Source organism: Aethalodelphis obliquidens, unplaced genomic scaffold (assembly GCF_003676395.1).
Source record: "Aethalodelphis obliquidens isolate GAN/ISIS:26980383/991018 unplaced genomic scaffold, ASM367639v1 scaffold40, whole genome shotgun sequence".
Taxonomy (NCBI): domain Eukaryota; kingdom Metazoa; phylum Chordata; class Mammalia; order Artiodactyla; family Delphinidae; genus Aethalodelphis; species Aethalodelphis obliquidens.
In genome coordinates this window covers 6,770,460-6,787,254 of record NW_020837984.1, presented here as the reverse complement: position 1 = coordinate 6,787,254, position 16,795 = coordinate 6,770,460, and the positions used below count along the sequence as shown (strand labels likewise).

General features: G+C 34.1%; 1 protein-coding gene across 3 annotated transcripts in view; it reads right to left on the bottom strand.

Moving 5' to 3' along the window:
- The window catches only part of SANBR (SANT and BTB domain regulator of CSR), a 64,779-nt gene that overhangs the window by 36,831 nt on the left and 11,153 nt on the right, over window positions 1-16,795 (bottom strand). For 2 of the 3 annotated variants that reach the window (XM_027131775.1, XM_027131776.1), the window contains 7 exons: window positions 15,700-15,886; window positions 14,785-14,878; window positions 11,985-12,223; window positions 8,975-9,033; window positions 7,370-7,530; window positions 4,189-4,275; window positions 2,753-2,863 (listed from right to left, as the gene is read on the bottom strand). In XM_027131775.1, the coding sequence (XP_026987576.1) occupies window positions 2,753-2,863; window positions 4,189-4,275; window positions 7,370-7,530; window positions 8,975-9,033; window positions 11,985-12,223; window positions 14,785-14,878; window positions 15,700-15,886 (938 nt within the window). Of the gene's footprint in view, window positions 1-2,752; window positions 2,864-4,188; window positions 4,276-7,369; window positions 7,531-8,974; window positions 9,034-11,984; window positions 12,224-14,784; window positions 14,879-15,699; window positions 15,887-16,795 lie in introns of those variants that run through there. The other variant, XM_027131777.1, reaches the window with a different exon arrangement.

Here is a 16,795-nt window from a genome sequence, read left to right as displayed (position 1 = left end):
TACATACTATAAAATAATTATTAAATATTGGTGATTCTAAACATTCCATTAATGTATTAGTTCTTTATATTATTTTCACAAGGCATTTTCTAGTAGTTGAGTAATAAATTAATGAAGAATCAGGTCTTGGTAATAACACATTTGTAAGTTATGTGATATAAACTTATAAAAAAACAGGTAGTTCAATAAATAACAAAATGCCATCATGTTATTAGAAATTACATCTGTTTTAGGTTAAAGACATTTTTGAAAAATGTCATCCACAACTGATTTGCAGGAAAATACTTTGAATAAAACAACAAAACTGGATGTCGAAGTTAATATCCATTTATTCACATAGTAATATTAATACTTATTGCTGTCAAAATGGAAGTAATTTTCAAAACGTAAATCAAGTCTCAAGATAAAAAAGTATAAAATTTGATAAAGGAGGCAAGGATATACAATGGAGAAAAGATAGTCTCTTCAATAAGTGGTGCTGGGAAAACTGGACAGCTACATGTAAAAGAATGAAATTAGAACACTCCCTAACACCATACACAAAAATAAACTCAAAATGGATTAAAGACCTAAATGTAAGGCCAGACACTATAAAATTCTTAGAGGAAAGCATAGGAAGAACACTCTTTGACATAAATCACAGCGAGATCTTTTTTGATCCACCTCCTAGAGTAATGGAAATAAAAACAAAAATAAACAAATGGGACCTAATGAAACCTCAAAGCTTTTGCACAGCAAAGGAAACCATAAACAAGACGAAAAGACAACCCTCAGAATGGGAGAAAATATTTGCAAACGAATCAACGGACAAAGGATTAATCTCCAAAATATATAAACAGCTCATGCAGCTCAATATTAAAAAAGCAAACAACCCAATCCAAAAATGGGCAGAAGACCTAAATAGACATTTCTCCAAAGGAGACATACAGATTGCCAAAAAGCACATGAAAAGCTGCTCAACATCACTAATTATTAGAGAAATGCAAATCAAAACTACAATGAGGTATCACCTCACACCATTTAGAATGGGCATCATCAGAAAATCCACAAACAACAAATGCTGGAGAGGGTGTGGAGAAAAGGGAACCCTCTTGCACTGTTGGTGGGAATGTAAATTGATACAGCCACTATGGAGAACAGTATGCAGGTTCCTTTAAAAACTAAAAATAGAATTACCATATGATCCAGCAATCCCACTACTGGGCATATACCCAGAGAAAACCATAATTCAAAAAGACACATGCACCCCAATGTTCATTGCAGCACTACTGACAATAGCCAGGTCATGGAAGCAACCTAAATGCCCATCGACAGACGAATGGATAAAGAAGATGTGGTACATATATACAATGGAATATTACTCAGCCATAAAAAGGAACGAAATTAGGTCATTTGTTGAGACATGGATGGATCTAGAAACTGTCACACAGAGTGAAGTCAGTCAGGAAGAGCAAAACAAATATCGTATATTAACGCATGTATGTGGAACCTAGAAAAATGGTACAGATGAACCGGTTTGCAGGGCAGAAGTTGAGACACAGATGTAGAGAACAAATGTATGCACACCAAGGGGAGAAAGCCGCGGGGAGGGTGGGGATGGTGGTGTGATGAATTGGGCGATTGGGATTAACATGTACACTGATGTGTATAAATTGATGACGAATAAGAACCTGCTGTATTAAAAAAAAATCCCAAGTGCTTATAGTAACTAATGTATATTCCCTTTATTATATGGAGAGAAAAATGAAATATTTTAATGTTGACTGTGCTATTATTAACACTAGGGTCAAATGTCATGTGTTTCTCTGGGTTTCTGTTTTAATGTTTAAAATATGAAACCTAACATTTGTAGGGTTTTTTCTTTAGTAAAAGTACTGTACATTTTTAATATAGGAAAAAAAGCAAAAAGCAAATGAAAATCATCCATAATACTATCACTCAAAGGTAAAACCACAGTTAACATTTTAGTGAACATGTTTCTAGTTCTGTTTTATAAACTGTTTTTTCTTATTTAATTTACCACTAACAATTTTCTGTGTGAGTATATATTCTTTTACATTCTCAAAGGCTGCACATTAAGAATTGATTAGATGTTTTATATAGATATACTATTTTATGGATATATCTTAGTTCACTTAATCATTTGAGTGTTTTTTTTACTTTTTCTTATTTATATAGAGCAATAAATGTCCTTATTAAGTGCTTTCACAAATCAACATTACCTCTCTGAATAAATTCCTAGCAGTAGGATACTGTCAGAGAATATACATACATATTTTAAAGTTTTTGTTATCCTGAGACATTCTACCGATTTATAACACTCTCTCCCTACTCTCCAACTCAGGATGAGAACCAGTTTTGAACTTAAAGGGGAATTAAAAAGGATGATGCATTAATGGAATACTGACAAAGTATGAAAAATAAATTACAAAAAATCCAATTTTAAAGACAATTTGCGTCACTCACCAAAATTTATCTGAAAGTAAATTTGGTTGTCTTCTCAAAAACACTTATATAATAGATAACTAAAATCTGTTAGTGAAAAGAAATCATTTTAATGGCACTGATCAGAATATCTTTCAAGATAAAATAAAGCTTTTACAACAATTTTGTTTTGAAAGTAGCATCTTTCTAAATCAAAGTTGGATCATTGCAGAAAAGATATTATCCTATTCCTTATAAGAGTAGTTTTGCTTTTAATAAATACACTATTAATTCACATTTAAAAAGCTGTATTTTATTTTCACTACACCTTATATGAATGTAGATAATATTTCCATGTTGATCCACATTGATTTTTCCAGGAATGCAAGGAATTCTTCTTTCTGTTTCTTTTGTTAAAAGTTTCTTACACAAACAGCATCTATAACACAAAGATACAATCAAAAAAAACAAACAACCCGATTAAAAAATGGGCAGAGGAACTGAATTGACATTTTTCCAAAGAGGAAATACAGATGGCCAAAAGGCACATGAAAAGATGTTCAACATCTAATCATCAGGGAAATGAAAATCATGACCACGATGAGATATCACCTCACATCCAACAGAATGGATATCATCAGAAAGAACATAAATAACAAATGTTGGCAAGGATGTGGAGAAAAGGGAACCCCTGTACATTGTTAGTGGGAATGTAAATTGGTGCTGCCACTGTGGAAACAGTATGGAGGTTTCTCAAAAAACTAAAAATAGAACTACCATATGACCCAGCAATTCCACTCCTGGGCATATATCAAAAAAAAAAAAAAAAAAACCAAAAAACTAATTTAAAAAGATACATGCACCCCACAATGTTCATAGCAGCATTATTTGTAATAGCCAAGATATGTAAGCAACCTAAGTTCCATCAACAGATGAATGGATAAAGAAGATGTGGTATACACACACACACACACACACACACACACACACACACACAATGGAATATTACTCAGCCATAAAAAATGAAATTTTGTCATTTGCAGCAACATACATAGACTTGGAGGGCATCATGCTAAGTGAAATAAGTCAGACAAAGAAAGACAAATGCTATATGTTATCACTCATATGTGGAATCTAAAAAATACAACAAACCAGTGAATATAACAAAAAGGAAGCAGACTCACAGATACAGAGAACAGACTAGTGGTTACCAGTGGGGAAAGGGTAGGGAGGGGCAAAATAGAGGTGGGGGAGTGGGAGATACAAACTATTGGGTATAAGATAGGCTCAGGGATGTATTGTACAACACAAGGAATATAGCCAATATTGTGTAATAACTGTAAATGGAAAGTAAACTTTAAAAATTGTATAAAAAATTTGGGACTTCCCTGGTGGTCCAGTGGGTAAGACTTCACGCTCCCAATGCAGGGGGCCCAGGTTCGATCCCTGGTCAGAGAACTAGATCCTGCATGCATGCCACAACTAAGAGTTCACATGCCACAACTGAAGAAGTCTGCATGCTACAACTAAAGGATCCCTCATGCTGCAACTAAAGATCCTGTGTGCCACAACTAAGACTGGGTGCAGCCAAAATAAATAAATAAATATTTAAAAAATAAAATAAAAATTGTATTAAAATTTTAAAAATTAAAAAACAACAAAAAAGAAGATACAAAAACATCCAAGAAGAAAATTTCAAATGTAGTAAAATTAAAGAATTTAGCTGCATTATATAGCATACCAAAGAAAAACATATCACTGTACCTGTATAATGTTGCTGCATTATTCTGAGAATCTGGATTCAAGTATTCTGGATCAAACAGTCTCTCAATCTTCTTACAAAAAAGTTTACTATTAAGAACAAATGACCAACAAATTAATTTTTTATATCTACTTTATTAAAGTTACTTGATAGTGATGAAAATAAACACTGACCTATCTGCACATGTTGAAAATAAGACTAATAAATCCTTAGAGAGCCCTTCCTTGGGAATTTATAATAAATATTTAGCGTTCTAAGTAAATAAACCTACTAATGAGAACTGCCTGATCAAGAATCCATTTTTACAAGAAAAATGAGACAAATGGATATCTACCCCTCTTTCAGTCCTTTGTTAAGGAATATTCAAGACCGAGAATTTTGGAAATTTAACAATCCTGGGTCTATCAATAATTTGGTATGTGCTCTTTGGCAACTTAACATCTTTGAACCTTATTTTCTCCCTCTATGAAATGGGGCTAGTAATTTCAAATGCATAAGATTTTATGAGGGTTAAATGAGATAGTCTTTTAAAGAGTGCCAGACAGTATTAAACATTCAATAAATGTTAATACTTTATTACTATGCATAATATAATAATGTTCTGCATGAACTTTAAGTCTTCTAAGTATGTCATTAACTCCAAGTGTACACCCTGACTGTCTCCATTTTCTCTCAAGTAATGACTGCTATTAAAGGCCAATCTGGATTTAGGATCCTGATTCCATTTTCAAGTATTTAGCTCTTGGATAATTCCCCTGTGTCTCATTCCCCTTAAGGACTAAACTCTTAGATAATTCCCTGCACTATCAATTTCTCCCACTATAAGGAATCATCCTGATCAGCAATATATAAATATAATCTAGTATCTCCCTTCTTAAAAAAAAATCATTTCTTGAGCCTACCTATCTATAATAGCTACTGCTGAATTTTTCTGCAATCATTCAGAGCAAAACATCTGGAAAAAAGTTGTTTAAATCCAACTGGCCACATTTCTGTTCTCATCTTACCCTACAGGGTAGCAGCATTCCACACATTTGACCACTTAATCACTTCCTCCTTTTTGAAACCCTCTTTCCTTTTGCCTTCCCTTTGACCCCCTAGCTCCTCCTTCTCAGGCTCCTCACTGGCTCCTCCCTTGTTGAAACTCCAAATGTTGGACAGTCTTTATCAATACTCTCTTGCTAACAATTAGAAAATAAAATAAATAAAAATAGCTTTTACAATAGCACCAAAAAATTCAAATGCCTAAGAATAAATTTAGTTAAAAAAGGAAAAGTATCTCTCACTAAAAACTATAAAACATTGCTAAAATAAGTGGAGGGTTATACCGTGTTCATGAACTGAAAGACTCAATATTATTATTAAGATGTCTCTTTCCAAATCTACAGGTTGAATATTAACCCTCAAATCTGCAGGGTTGTGTGTGTGTATGAGAGGGAAAGAAGAGAAAATGGGCAGGCTGATTACAAAATTCATATGGAAATGCAAAGTATACAAAATGACCAAGACAGGGCTTCCCTGGTAGTGAAGTGGATGAGAGTCCGCCTGCCGATGCGGGGGACATGGGTTCATGCCCTGGTCTGGGAAGATCCCACATCCCGCGGAGCGGCTAGGCCCCTGAACCATGGCCGCTGAGCCTGTGCGTCCAGAGCCTGTGCTACGCAAGGGGAGAGGCCACAACAGTGACAAGCCCGTGTACCGCAAAAAAAAAAAAAAAAAAAAATGACCAAGACATCAATCTTGAAGGAAGGCAAAGCTGGAGAATTCAGATTACTAGATACCAAAAAACATTAGAAACCTACTGTACTTAAGACAGTGTGCTACTGATAAAAGTACAGACAAAGAAATGAACAGAACAAAATGGAGAATTCAGAAAGAGACCTCACACGTATAGTTTCCTGATTTACAGTAAAGGTACCACTGCAATTCAGGGGAGAGCATATGGTATTGCTAGGAAATCTCATTCACTTCCATGGTTTCAAACCTCACCTACTCTTATATTTCTATTTTAAGCCCTGACCTCTGACCTAAACTTCAGACTTACATATCCAACTAGCTCCTTGCCATCCTACCTGTGTGTCCAAGAAGTATATTAAATATATTAAATAATCTTAACAAGACCCAAACCCATCTCCTGATTCCCCTCACCCCAGTCATTGCCCTCTCTATTAATGAAACTAGCACACTTAGTTGCTCAACCTTAAAACCTAGTAATTATCCTAAAATACTTTCTCTCTTGCCACATCATTCCATTTGAAAATCTGTCAAATCTTTCTATTAACATATTCTGAATCCATCTACTTCCTTCAAGCTCCCCTGCCTCCACTCTAGTCCAAAGCCTTTCATCTCTCACTAGACTGCTGCACTAGACTTCTAACAGGTCTTGCTTCTTATATTCTTATAGTCTATTCTCCACACAGAATAGACTGAGCTCTTAAAAACAAATCAGATCATGCCGCTCCTCTGCTTCCATTCCACCTAGAATAAAGTATACACTCCTTGCTATGACTTAAACAGCCCCTAAGTGCTGCTGACCTCATCTCATATCACTCTTCCCCTTTATACTAAGGCCTGTCTTAATAATTTTTAACATAATTCACCACCACAATCTGCTTATATGTGTCTTATTCAGCGTAACCAATTTAATTACTAATTTTTACCTGAGCCACTGGCTCAGGATGTATTTTACTTCATTTAAAATAAAATGGAGGGCTTCCCTGGTGGCGCAGTGGTTGAGAGTCCACCTGTCGATGCAGGGGACGTGGGTTCGTGCCCCGGTCCGGGAAGATCCCACATGCCGTGGAGCGGCTAGGCCCGTGAGCCATGGCTGCTGAGCCTGCGCGTCCGGAGCCTGTGCTCCACAACGGGAGAGGCCACAACAGTGAGAGGCCCGCGTACCGCAAAAAAAAAATAATAAAATAAAATGGAAATAGATTTCTAAATATATTCTAAATATAGAATTTTTACTAAAATGAAATAGAAATAATACATTTCTTCTAATAGGAACATTACTTTTAAAATTAAATTTAGGGACTTCCCTGGTGATCCAACGTTAAGACTCTGTGCTTCCATTGCAGGGGGTGCAGGTTCGATCCATGGTCAGGGGACTAAGACCCACATGCCGTGCGGTGCCACCAAAAGTTTTAAAAAAATAAATAAATTAAATTAAAATTTAAAAATTACCTCCTAAACTTATCTTTCTTGTCCTTTAAATCATCAATTTCACTGTGTGTGAATAGATCAGCTATACGTGTAAGAAGATTTGCATTAATACAATTCATGTTGCATGGGGTAGCTACTATGGCATTCATATTTTTGTGGCAATACTGAATACATTGTTCAACCTAAACAAAAAACACAACAGAAAATGAATATTGAAGACAGTAGCATAAAGGATAATGTCATATCAATACTTTTCAAAGATAAGATTCATTAAAAGCCTAATCCATGTATTGCTACACAATAACTTAGTTCTGCCTATTTGGGTTAATCTACACTGTTCCAAAGTGGTCTAGCAGGTCAAATTTGTACAAACATAGCTAGAAAAATAATTTTCACACTTCTTAGAATATTTCAAACGATAATGTAATGAACATCTTTCATGACTGTGGCAGATACAAATTTTAGTCCACAAACTCAAGGGTACAAGGTATGTGACTTCCTATAACTAAACTTAGTGATAATTTTAAGCCTCTGTTTCTCTGAGTGGCAGAAACACAGTTTCAGTCACTTCAGCGTTTTCTCAGTTGTGTTGTGCTTGCTCTCTGACTTTCTTCCCCTTTCTTCACTGTGAGATGTATTTATTTATTTTTTGAGGTAGATTTGGGTTTTGGGGAAAAACAGCAATGGTTAATTATGCATTCTTCTAAATATTTTGCTATGGCATAAAAATCATCCTTTAGGGCTTAGATTTCAAAAATCAAAACTCAGAGACTCTTTTAGTCTCCGCTTTTTTTCTATAACCCTCCCCTGAAGCAATAAATACCAACAACTGAAAGGAGAGGGACTAAGGAGTACAAAGAATACAGGGAACTAATAAAACTTCAAACAAATAAACTTCACATCTGTTAACACAGCAAAGGGGTATTTTGCTCTGCTTAGTTTTACCAGAGGTTAAAAGCAAATATTCATTTAAATGTTAATTTAAACCACAAAAAACATATAAAAAACACTTGAACCATAAAGATATTTATTAAATAAAAGGTAAAAGAAGAAAAACAAATATACTTAATGTTACAGCTTGATATGTATATGTATATATTATGCTTTTATGTTTTATCAACTATTCTTAAACAACAGACATGAGCATGTGGTTTACACATACAAAATTACATTTTTTAGTAGTTGGGTATTTGTTCTTAATTTGCTGAACTATAAATGAAAGACACAAATAAGTAAAACATGCTTAAACCAATTACTTTAATAGTAAAACAAATGTATTCCAATTAATTTTCATTTAATTTGGTTTCAGAGCAAAATCCCTTTTGGGGTAAAATTAATTCTGTTTAGTTTCACCTAATGCAACAGCTAACTCCTCCCTTGAGGATAAATTGTTTGTTTTATAGGCATCATATACTAACGATACATAGTAGCCTTAACAATAGCCTTCCCAATAGAACAAAGTACCTCCAAACACCAGCAGTTTATTCTAATGAATCACACTCTTGAATTAACAACTACTTCAGGAAGATGTCTTAGAATTTTCTAGATACTTGAAGGAAACATCAAGTTATATGTTAAATCAAGTATGGGTGAATAAAAGAGCTTGAATCTCTTATTAATACTTACTAATGAATCCATTTTCAAAAATTCTGAAGAAATAAGAATCGAAATGACATTTCCTGGCTCTAAAAAAAAAAGAGAGAAAAATTAAATTCTCCTTTGGATTTGTACCTCAATCTCCTTAGAACAGGCCCTTCTCACCTTAAAAGAGGATGTTACTTTAATAAGAACAATTTAATAAAATCTTACTATGGCTTATATACATGAAAGAAAGAAAATGCAATGTTAAAACTTACAGTATAGAGAAAATGCATAGTAAATTTGCCTTGGAATTAGACTCATATCAAGTAAAAAGACTCCAGCTAAAGATATGATATATGCAAACTTCTCCTTAACTAAACCAGGGAAAAAGATAATTAAAGTTGTGAATATAACTCATCACACAAAAATGACAGTGAAGCTACTTCAAATGTGGTTCAAATGATTGTTATGAACAAATACTTAATTTAAAAGATTCTGAAAGATAATATAAAATTTACTATTGCAGAAATGCAAAATTACTTCCTAAAGGCAGACTTCGGAGGCACAACCAGGGAAAGGCGGATGCCGGTTGATGCTATCTATCATTTTAGTAAAACATCTTCAGTCATCTCCCATGAGGTATATTTTTAAGAAAAAGAAAAAAACTGTGATTTTTACCATTATAGTACTAAGACAATCCTCCTAAATAAAGGACTATGCAGGCAATGATTAAAATAAGTAATCCCAATCTTTCCTTAAGTAACAATTCTAGATTAAAGGTTCTCAAAGAGCAATGGTAAAGGGAGGAAGGAGCTGGTGAAAAAGTTCCTCAGGAAAATATAATATAACCCATTCCAATTAAGACACAAGGTCTGGATTATCAGCAATTTAATTAAGAATTTTGGTAGTTTTCCTAGTTAGAATAAAGATTGCTTTTATAAAAGCTTACATTTGTAGCCACTGATTTAATGTCCAAGATTACAGAGACACCAGTTTTGCACCACTTTTTTAACCTGTACTATGTTCTTAAACATACTAGATCAAACAGTAATTTTTTTCTCTCTACGTATTTTGATTTTTATTTCACACATACATATCTGCATGGTCTGGAATCTCTGGGCTCTGACTGGTTGAAAATTTTGAGTTAGCAATTTTGTAATTTTAAGGACCATTAGAAACCTTTTTTATTAATTTGGTCACAAAAATGTATTAAATTATGAACTTCCTCAGAAGACTTCTTATATACTGTCAGTATAGGTTTATTTACAACAAGAGTCTAGAAATATTTTGCCACTACTGTAAATTGCAATTCTCATGCACAGAAAGACTTCATTAAACCACCAGTGTGATTTCCTATACAAGTCAATGCCCGCAAAAAATTACTTAGTAATTAGTCTTCTGATCCTCTAGAACACTGGTTCTCAAACTTTTGCTCTCAAGACCCCTTTAAAAAAATCTTAAAAACTGAAATTCCTGGAGAGCTTTTGTTTATGTGGGTTATATCTATCAGAATTTACCATATTGGAAATTAAAACAGAAATTTAAAAAAAATATTCATTTAAAAATAATGAACTAATTACATATTAACATATTTTATGAAAAATAACTATATTTTCCAATAGAAACAAAAAATAGGTGAAAATAACACTGTTGGACATTTTTTTATAAATCTCTTCAATGTATGACTTAAGGGAAGACAGCTAGATTCTCTTGTATCTGTTTCCACAGTGAATTTGTGAGTAGTCTTTCTTAAAGGTTAGTTGCAATGGGAATTGAAATCATATCAATGAACTTTTCCTATTCTGCTATCTCAAATCCACTGATTTATCTTGTACTTTGAGTGGACCTTCAACCCATGCATGATTTTTTTTAACATCATGCATTGGTCACTAGGAAGACATTGGTTCACTGAGTTATGCAAATCTTCCAAATGTTGAAACATTTCATTGCACAATACACACACACACACACAAAATCTCACCAGTCTCATCAGAAACATCTTTAAATATTGAGGAACTGTCAAGCACATGCAAGCAGATACAAGTTTTCCAATACTCTAAGTCTCACTTGAAAGCTTGAATTTTATCAGTGGCAACAAATATTGTTAGTTGTATCCCTTTAATTGACTGGCTCATTGAATTCATTTTCAAGAAAATATTTGTCTGGGGAGTTCCCTGGTGGCCTACTGGTTAGGATTCTGGGCATTCACTGTCGTGGCCTGGGTTCAATCCCTGGTCAGGGAACTGAGATCCTGCAAGCTGCATGGTGTGGCCAAAAAAAAAAAAAAAAAAAAAAGAGAGAGAGAGAAAGAAAATATCTGCCAAATGCCTAAGTCTGAATAACCATAACTTGTCAGCCATTCTTCCAAGTAAAAATGGTTTCGTAAAAAAGCAGCTAGTTTGCAACTCAAGCAACTGTACAAATAAATGCTTTTCCTTCAGACAGCCATCATACTTTGGTGTGCAGCAGGAATGCACTTCCTGTGTCATTACACAGAATATCAAAACGATGTATACTCAAGAGTCAAGAGTTAATAAAATTAGTAATTTTTACTGCCTCATCAAGGATATTCTTAAGTGAAAATGTTTTTTTGTTTTCTTTTTTCCTATGAGCACGTGGTGTTGAAGAACACAGTGACCACTAAGACAGTGTGATGCTCCTTCCTTGATGTGTGCTAAAGCTCCAACAGTTTTATCCTCCATTACTTCTGCACCATCTGAACAAATGTCAACACAGAGAGAAAGACAAGCAACATACTGGCATTATTAAGCAGATTCTCTTGACCTTGTGGATCCTCTAAAAGGATCTTTAGGACTCCAGTGGTCGGTCACTGTACCATACAGTGAAAATAGCTGATCTAGAGACCTGTCCATTTGCCATAAATTCACTATAACTGGCTTACAAAGGGTGAGGTATCAGTTTCCTAAAAGGTGATTACTAATCTGAGCATAAATACTAATGTTTGAACAATTTTCCACATTTCATGTTTGGCCTGAAGCAACTTCCAGCTGACACAAAAATTGCACTACAAAATAAGCAATAGATTGTCTTTTACCTAAAGTGGGCATCTCACAATCTTTATTCTCCTTAGTGTTCCTTTTAACATATTTTATCAACCAGTTGAAAATGTGAACGTCACAATGAACTGAAATGTCCACCTCTTCCCAGCGCTGGGCGTCCACAGATAAATATTCAGCAAAGTACTTCATTTCTGATATCAAAAGATCTCGCGGGCAAATAAAATCTTCTTTCAAGTTTTTTGCTTCATCACATACATGGATCACCATGTTTGGCCTTCATAAAAAATGTTACACAGAAATGAAATTATTAGAATTTTAGAAGAGGAGCCAATAATATTGACATTTATTGGAAGTATGAGAACAAGATATTTTTCAAGGTTTTAATCACACATCAGTTTTACAGGGTTTGACATTCAGAAGTTTTCATAAGTGTCTTGCTAACCTGATCTGTATCTGAAAATTGACTAATTTTAGTTAAGCTATTGATTTAATAAAACAAAAATATTTTTACCACAGAACTTATTATAATTTACAGGGTTTTAAATTTATTTTCAAATTATAAGTTAATTATAATGTTTTTAAAAATACCAATTCACAAAGAAAAATTAAATTATACATTCTAATTCTTGTGAGGAACATAAAACAGCACTTTTACATGGTAATGGGTATGGGATGGAGATATAGATTAAATACTAAAATTTTCTTACTATTAATAAATAGGAAAAACAGTTAAAATTATTCATTGAAGTATCAAAAAATTAGCATAGGTACTTTATTATTTTTAACAGCAAGAAAGCTTGTTTCTAGGCATTCAATAAATATAAATTAGTAAATGTGGTTAAAAATTCTTAAGACTACAACATGCTTATTTACATATTTAAAAAACAATTTAAGAATAAGTTTAGATGATGCATCAGAAAGATTGCTTCAAAAATTCTATACTCCTTGAATTTATATGCCCTTGAAAATTACATCACCACAAAAAGAAACACTAGTGTGATCCATAACTGCCTTCATGTCATTACAAAAGGAAGAGATTAGATAGGAAGTGACAGACTACCCTATAATATGAATTTAATGTGTGTTTAATTGAACTTCAAAAAATTTTAGGGGCTTCCCTGGTGGCGCAGTGGTTGAGAATCTGCCTGCTAATGCAGGGGACACAGGTTCAAGCCCTAGTCTGGGAGGATCCCACGTGCCGCGGAGCAACTAGGCCCGTGAGCCACAACTACTGAGCCTGCGTGTCTGGAGTCTGTGCTCTGCAACAAGAGAGGCCAGCGATAGTGAGAGGCCCGTGCACCGCGATGAAGAGTGGCCCCCGCTCGCTGCAAATAGAGAAAGCCTTCGCACAGAAACGAAGATCCAACACAGCAAAAATAAATAAATTTTAAAATTTATTTAAAAAAAATTTTTTAATACAGAGAAATTACATTTGAAACAAAACTGGCTACAGAAAAAGGATTAATAATCAATGCTCTGTCAAAGTCAAAGGAATTTAAGTAACTTTGCAAGTTGTTCTTTCAAAGAAATTGTGGTCAAAATATAAACAGGTAATGGCTGGTATAATGAAGTATGAAATTTCTGTGGCTTTTTGGGGCACAACATGAAATTAGATAATCCTAATTAATTTATCAGATAAATTTTTGTGCCATACCCAAAACCTATCAGTTAAAAATCTATGTGAGGGCGGCTTCCCTGCAGTCCAGTGGTTAAGACTCTGTGCTTCCAATGCAGGGGGCGTGGGTTCAATCCCTGGTCAGGGAACTAAGCCACGTGGTACGGCCGGAAAAAAAAATCTATGTGAATAAACTAAAATTCACTAAACTATAAAAGGGTGAATTTTTTTATTGTGGTAAATACACATAACATAAAATTTGCCTTTTTTTTTTTTTTTCGGTACGCGGGCCTCCCACCGATGCGGCTCCCCCCGCCGCGGAGCACAGGCTCCGGACGCGCAGGCCCAGCGACCACAGCCCACGGGCCCATCCGCTCCGCGGCATGCGGGACCCTCCCGGACCAGGGCACGAACCTGCGTCCCTCGCATCGGCAGGTGGACTCCCAATCACTGTGCCACCAGGGAAGCCCCAAAATTTGCCATTTTTAAATGTACAGTTAACTGGCAGTAAGTGCACTCATATTGATGTGCAATTATCACCACCATCCATCTCCAGAACTTTTCAAAAGGATAAATGTTATGGTATGTGAATTATATATCAATAAAGATGTTATAAAAAACTATCAGAACAGAAAATATACAAAGGAGCTTTTAGAGATGATGAAAATGTTCTTTATCTTCATTGGTTATATGGCTAAAACTCATCAAAGTGAATACTTAAATATGTGCAGTTTATTGTATGTAAAATACACAAAACAATACAAAATTATCAAAACTTGCATTATATTGAAAGATGTATTTTAATTTTTAAATATTTCTACAATGAGTAATTATATTCAAATAGTTCTAAAACACACATCCAGTTTCTTTAATAAAGTTGGAGAACTAATGGCAGAGACTTTTCTTTGGGTTTTAAAATTCACTTTTCAAAATTTTATGTTAATAGATGTTATTTCTAATACTTACAAGATGAAAATGAATTTTTAAAGTGGAAAACTGTTGTCCAATTTATAAGTTATATGAATAAGCCATACGTTTACCTATCAGGCAATTGTTTATAGTTCAACACATCAACTACCCTCATTTCAATTATTTCAGCAATTGCATAATGTGAAATTCCTAAATTATGGTAACTGATATATAAAATTAGCAATCATATTTTTATAATTTAAAGTTGATATTCATATTAAAGCTTATCTAGCAAAGAACCAGCCTCCTACCCTTCAGATTCTTCAGTCTTTTCTCCACCATTATGAGTAGTACAATTTTCACTTTCTGAAGAACAATTCCTTGTGGAAGCTATACTATGTCTTCCTTAAATACAGAAACAAACACATACAAAAACAAAGGGGGGAGGTTAGCATTTCTAACTGAGAATGGGTTTTTACTTATTGAATGGTTATACTATAAATTCATGGTTTCCAAGAGTACTTAAAGGTGGTACTTTGTCAGGTGCCTTAATATTTCTAAAGGTATATGGAAAAAAACAGTACGAAAAAAGGATCACAAATTGCTAACATTACACTGAAGATTTAAAAAATACTAACATGGTGTGTAGGGATGGGGTCAAATTTTCAAAAGCCTACAATACAGTTTTCTCTTCCTGAAGCAAATTTTTATATCAATACTCTGCTGCTGCTGAAATTAAAATAATTCACTACACTGAAGATTTCTAAAACCAGTTATTATTTCCAATGAAGTTGTGGAAAACATCACTTCTACACTGCTGCTATGTCATCTGAAGCTATTGCTGACTCCAATAGAGGGGAGCTGTAGCAAAGATAACATGAGAGGCAAGCAAGATTCTCCCAGTAAAAAAAAAAAATTAAGTAAAAGGTACAGGTCAAATCCCTTTAAAATTTACAACATAACATAAATAGGCTAATGGACTGGAGTAGTAAATTTTGATAAAGTAAAAAGCTTTTTTTGGTAATGGTGTTTGACCTGTATGTTAACATTTACACTTTTTTTTTTAAATACAGCAAAGACAAATTTCTAAAGCTCAGGAAAATACTAATAGATTTTTCTATTAATGTTTCTATTAGCCTTTAAATAAAGAAAAGTTGATGGGAATGCATAATATTTTGTAGAATTGTCATAAGGACAAGCACTGCATTTTGTTTTTAAAACCTTACCTGTTTTAGAAACTGCATCCTGACCAACTGGAGTCTCCTGAAATTCTCTTTGTGTGCCAAGAAGCGAGGATTTGATATACGTGGCTAAAGTTTCAACAGGACTCTCTCCAGCAGCCATGAGGGGACTACAGTGGTTGTCCACAGGTGAGCTTCCACTGTTCTTCAGTTCATCAAACCTCTTTGCACACTGTAATGACATAAAGGAAGGAAATGCATGTCTGGGGGGTTTTAAATCATTTTTTATAAGTGAATATTAGTCTCTTGGGTAACATCTAGAAAATTAGCGCACATTTCAATACATGAAAGCCTCTGACTTACTTTTTTTTTTAAAATTCAGGGTAGTTCTTAAAAAAATATGCTTTAACTCAAAGGCATAATGTACTTATGCTTTTGTAGAAAAATGAAGAATGCCTTTATCAACCATATTTCCCCACGGTCTACGTCTATCATCAGTTGATAATTTTAATAATTTAGTTAAAAACTTGGCTTTTATTTTCACACTGAATTTCCACCAGGAACAAGACCAAATTCTAACCTTCAAAGAAAAAAAAAAAGTATCTGATTTGTGACACTAGATCTTCTTTATTAAAATAATGAGTCTTTGTTCTTACTAACAGTGAGGTTCACCATGCACAAAATACTGTAGTAACACTTCACGGCCACATATTTGGGCAGTTTGTTCTAGAACAGTGTTTTCCCTTAACCCATTGTTAGTCACGGAATCAATTTAGAAAAGTCCAGATTAGCAACTAAAAAAAAAGAAATAAAATGCAATAGATTAGAAAATATCAAGAGTGCATTAAGCATAATAAGGCTAAGTAGTCCTTCACGAAAATGTCATTTCTAAGTGTGTACTATGTCACAACATAAAATGCCTTCCTTAATGTGGGTCTTGGTCAAACAACACTTCTATAGCATTCATGTTTAAATCTCCATCAGTAGCAACGTGGGTGGCAAATTGCATAGCAGACCAAGTAATCTGGGAGGTGCAAAAGGAGAAAAATATATATCACGTATACACGTATATATTAAGTGAATAATGCATTGGGTATGTCATCATTCATTTATTACACAAAAATTTATCAAGTGCCCACTA